General features: G+C 34.9%; 1 protein-coding gene across 1 annotated transcript; it reads left to right on the top strand.

The window, feature by feature from the left end:
- Nucleotides 1-245: 245 nt before the first annotated feature.
- LOC140889281 (large ribosomal subunit protein uL16-like) lies at nucleotides 246-2,667 on the top strand. Its single transcript, XM_073296996.1, has 4 exons — nucleotides 246-283; nucleotides 1,486-1,987; nucleotides 2,171-2,252; nucleotides 2,379-2,667. Exons 1-4 carry the CDS (start codon nucleotides 274-276, stop codon nucleotides 2,451-2,453), a joined length of 669 nt encoding a protein of 222 aa, XP_073153097.1. The 5' UTR covers nucleotides 246-273; the 3' UTR covers nucleotides 2,454-2,667.
- Nucleotides 2,668-4,108: the final 1,441 nt, after the last annotated feature.

Here is a 4,108-nt window from a genome sequence, read left to right as displayed (position 1 = left end):
TTGTTTTTTCAATCCTAAAAATCCTCCAAATGGAAAATAATTATATTTCGGCCCGAGAAACTGGATCATAACCAGGCCCATTTAGTTAGTGTGGACTTAGTCCAAAATTTTATCTAATTTCTTGCCTCTGACGGAAGCCCATACGTAAGCCCGCGCGAAAAAAAAAAAAAAAAAAAAAAAAAAAAAAACCAAACCAAAAAGAATTGGCTATATATGAGCTAACATCATCTAGGGTTTCTACGTTCATTTCAAGCTGCTGGTGGAATACCAACAATGGGAAGAAGTAAGTCTTCTCTTTCTCTTTGCAATTGATAAATAACTTGTCTATTTTATCAATGATTGAATGTTGGCTTATTACATTCTTCATTTAGAGTCATGGATTTGAGCTATGATGGAGCGGTCCCATATCAATTGCTTGCGATCTTTGAGAATGTTTTGTTTTCTTTTATATATGATTTTTTCCCCAGCTTTTACATTTTCGATCGGATTGAAGTTAATTCGAAAATTGGGCTTATACAAGTTTCTGTTTCTTAGAGGATTATATGCTTGTTTTCTGTAAGAGCTTTGATTTGTGGTCAGCCGCCTTCAGCATAAGTTGTTCAATTGCTTGGGCGAGATTGATTTAATTTTTATAAAGGTGTTCTCTTGGACGACATATTTAGTTCATCAATTTTTCATTAAAGTGTTCTGAATAGTATGTTGGTTAATCTGAATAACATATTTCCAGTTACCAACCAAGAAATTGCTAGGGTAGTTTTGGTTTTGACGATTTAGATGGAGGCTTTTTCCTTTTTTTGTTGATAAAGTTAGTGTTAGTCTATTTATTTATGATTTGGATCGAGTGTACTTCTGGATTATTTCTGCAATCGTGTAATGAATCTCGGTCTGTGGAGAACATATTTTGATTGCCAAGATGCATAGCATGTGAGGAATAAAAATTAATGTATACCTGAATCATCGCGACGCTTGTTTATCTTTTTATTATAAATTGTCTGGAAAAAAGGAAATGTCAAAGTGATATGTTTTCTTGAGTAACCGAGTGGAATTAAATTGCGAGAAAGAATAAATAGTGAATGATTTTGATTTTTTTTTTTTGTAAAATCATGAGAAAAAAGAAGTAAGAGGAGGAAGAAGAGAAATTTACATTTTAGGTTTTCGAAACCAAGTCAGGTGCCTGTTTTTGGGTGCGCAGTAGGGTATAGTTCTGAGTGGGTGCTTTATCGATGGAATAGCCTTATGTATATCTTTTACAAGTTTTTAACGAAATTCAAGATGGAAATTCTGTGGAAGTCATCCGTCTAGATTTTTCAGTTTTTTGACCTTCAACATGTCAAATCTGATGTTTCTATTTTTAGGGAGTACCTATATTTTCACATGTAGTATATTTAAAAGGCTTAAAATAAACAACCTTGGGATTAAATGCATGTGTATTTTTATGACATTGATAAAATAGTGATGAGATAACAAGCTGAATCTTTACTGTAGGACCTGCGAGGTGTTATCGCCAGATCAAGAATAAGCCTTACCCTAAGTCTCGGTACTGCCGTGGTGTGCCAGATCCCAAGATCAGGATCTATGACGTGGGAATGAAGAAGAAAGGAGTGGATGAATTTCCATTCTGTGTTCATTTGGTCAGTTGGGAGAAGGAGAACGTATCCAGCGAGGCGCTTGAAGCTGCTCGTATTGCATGCAACAAGTACATGACCAAGTTTGCAGGAAAGGATGCTTTCCATTTGAGGGTCAGGGTACATCCCTTCCATGTACTGCGTATCAACAAGATGTTGTCATGTGCTGGCGCTGATAGGCTCCAAACTGGAATGAGAGGTGCTTTTGGCAAGCCTCAGGGTGTTTGTGCCCGTGTCGCCATTGGCCAGGTTCTTCTTTCTGTCCGATGCAAAGATAGCAACAGCCCCCATTCTCAGGAGGCTCTGCGTCGTGCAAAGTTCAAGTTCCCTGGTCGTCAAAAGATCATTGTCAGCAGGAAGTGGTATGCCAGTTTGCTAATATTTTTTTGATATATTTGTCTTGCTGACTGTGAAATGTAGTTTTTACTTGTATTTTGCGTTGGTTTCCTTCTTTAAACATTTTTGCGCAAATTTATCTCGCATTTGGTTTTCTTCTTTAAACATTTTAAACAAATTTATGACTTGTTTCTCCATCTGTATTTCAGGGGTTTTACTAAATTCAACCGTACTGATTACGTGAAATGGAAATCTGAGAACAGGATTGCATCTGATGGTGTCAATGCTAAGGTCTGTCGATTACTTGATTATATTTTGCAATATATTTGCTACTTGTATACGATGTGTTGAATTTCTTATTGGCGTGCTATGTATTTCCATTGGTGCAAGGAACTAACTAACCGATTAAAATTTCAGTTCCTGGGATGTCATGGACCATTGGCCAAACGGCAACCAGGAAGAGCGTTTTTGTCGGAGGGTGCAGCTGCCTAGAAGTAAAGAAATGAATAGAGTTTTTACATCAAGCAGTTTTGGATGTGATCGGTTTCTTTGGATATTCCGATTTTGGGATCTTTTGATGTGTACACATCCAGTGTTTTCATTGCTGGACTAATTTAAATTGAGACATTGTGTTTTCTCTAGTTTGTTCTTTGAGCGTGCAAAGGGGGGATGGATTTGAGGGTTTGAGATTTGATTTGATTTTTTTTTTCAAATTTGTTAATTGTTATAAAAAAGTTATCATTATCATATCAGGGAGGGAGGGATCGGAGACGGGATCTTCGGCCCGATTTGTTTACATCCGTATTTAAAAATATATCCCAAACTCTTTCAGTCTCGGGTTTTATAATCTGAGTACGGAGATGAGATCCCCTCCTCGATTTAATTCGGGAATTTAAAAAATCCCAAATACGTATCTGAAAATGTATCTCAAACTGGTCTACTCTCGGGATTTTCTTGCGAGGTCCCAAACCCAACGAAAAAAATTGTAATCTCTACTTATTAGGGCTTACGCTTATCCAATCGGACCGATTTTAATCAAGTGATTAGGAATCACTTAAAGAGTAAAAGGTGTTTTGTAAATTTAGTTACTTAAGTTTAAACAATGGCTAAAATAATAAAAAAAAAATTATCATGAGTTTTTCTTTTATTAAATGAATAAAATTGTAATAAAAATGAGTTCAATATTTAATTAGTAAATAAATTTATAAATGTTCAATGATTTTTTTATTAATATTTATATATTTTTCATAAAATACAATGATTAAAAAAAAATCAGAAACATGTGTATTATTGTCGAATTTTTTTTAAAAAAAAATTTAAAAGTGGCATATGTTAAACGATTTTATTATTTCATGCTTCCAGCACGACACACCTTTATTTTATATATATAGTTTAAATTAAATAAAATCATTTGTTTTTGTTTTTGTTGATTTTGTTTTTGTTTACTTATTTCATTACCAACCAAACTCAAATTATTTATTACTAGTGTCCATTGCACACTTAAATTGCACACGTTTTAAGTGTACAACACATACATGAATATTAACTACATTTTAATTATAGTGACCCGTCCCGAAATCACTAATTAATCAAAGCTTAAACATTCAAAATAACTTAAGGCACAATAATCAATTTAACCAGCGAAAACTTAAATATATCAATTAAAACTACCGACAAGAATACAACCGCTCCAAAGAAAATATCGATAAATGTTATACAACACCATCGAATAGTAATATTAAATTCCAGAAATGAAAACCTGGTACAGTACAATCCATCCTGCTACAGCTCAACGACTACTGCCTCTCGGCCCGTCCAACCTAAGTCCTGTCCCGTAGAATGAGGTGTCCAGAACCAAAACCGAGGACGTGAGCTAACAGTGCTTAGTATGAAAGTATGAGTATACACATGTTATGAATGCATGATGAAAATGAACGTGTACCGAAAACTTATCACGATAGAAACTCTTGCTCAACAAAGGTTGTCACGGTATGTAGCACATTGGGCCATCGCAGCAAGAGGTACTGTAGCGACCCTACCCGGATCCACTACCTAATCAGAGTTTAAATAGCGCATGCATTAACATTAAAAGCGTAAAGAGAGGAATATTTAAAATACAACAAATCCAATCGGCAGAATACAACCGA

The sequence above is a fragment of the Henckelia pumila genome, chromosome 1 (assembly GCF_033568475.1).
Source record: "Henckelia pumila isolate YLH828 chromosome 1, ASM3356847v2, whole genome shotgun sequence".
NCBI classification, from domain to species: domain Eukaryota; kingdom Viridiplantae; phylum Streptophyta; class Magnoliopsida; order Lamiales; family Gesneriaceae; genus Henckelia; species Henckelia pumila.
Note: the sequence above shows the minus strand (reverse complement) of the source record. Positions and strands in the feature narration are given on the sequence as shown.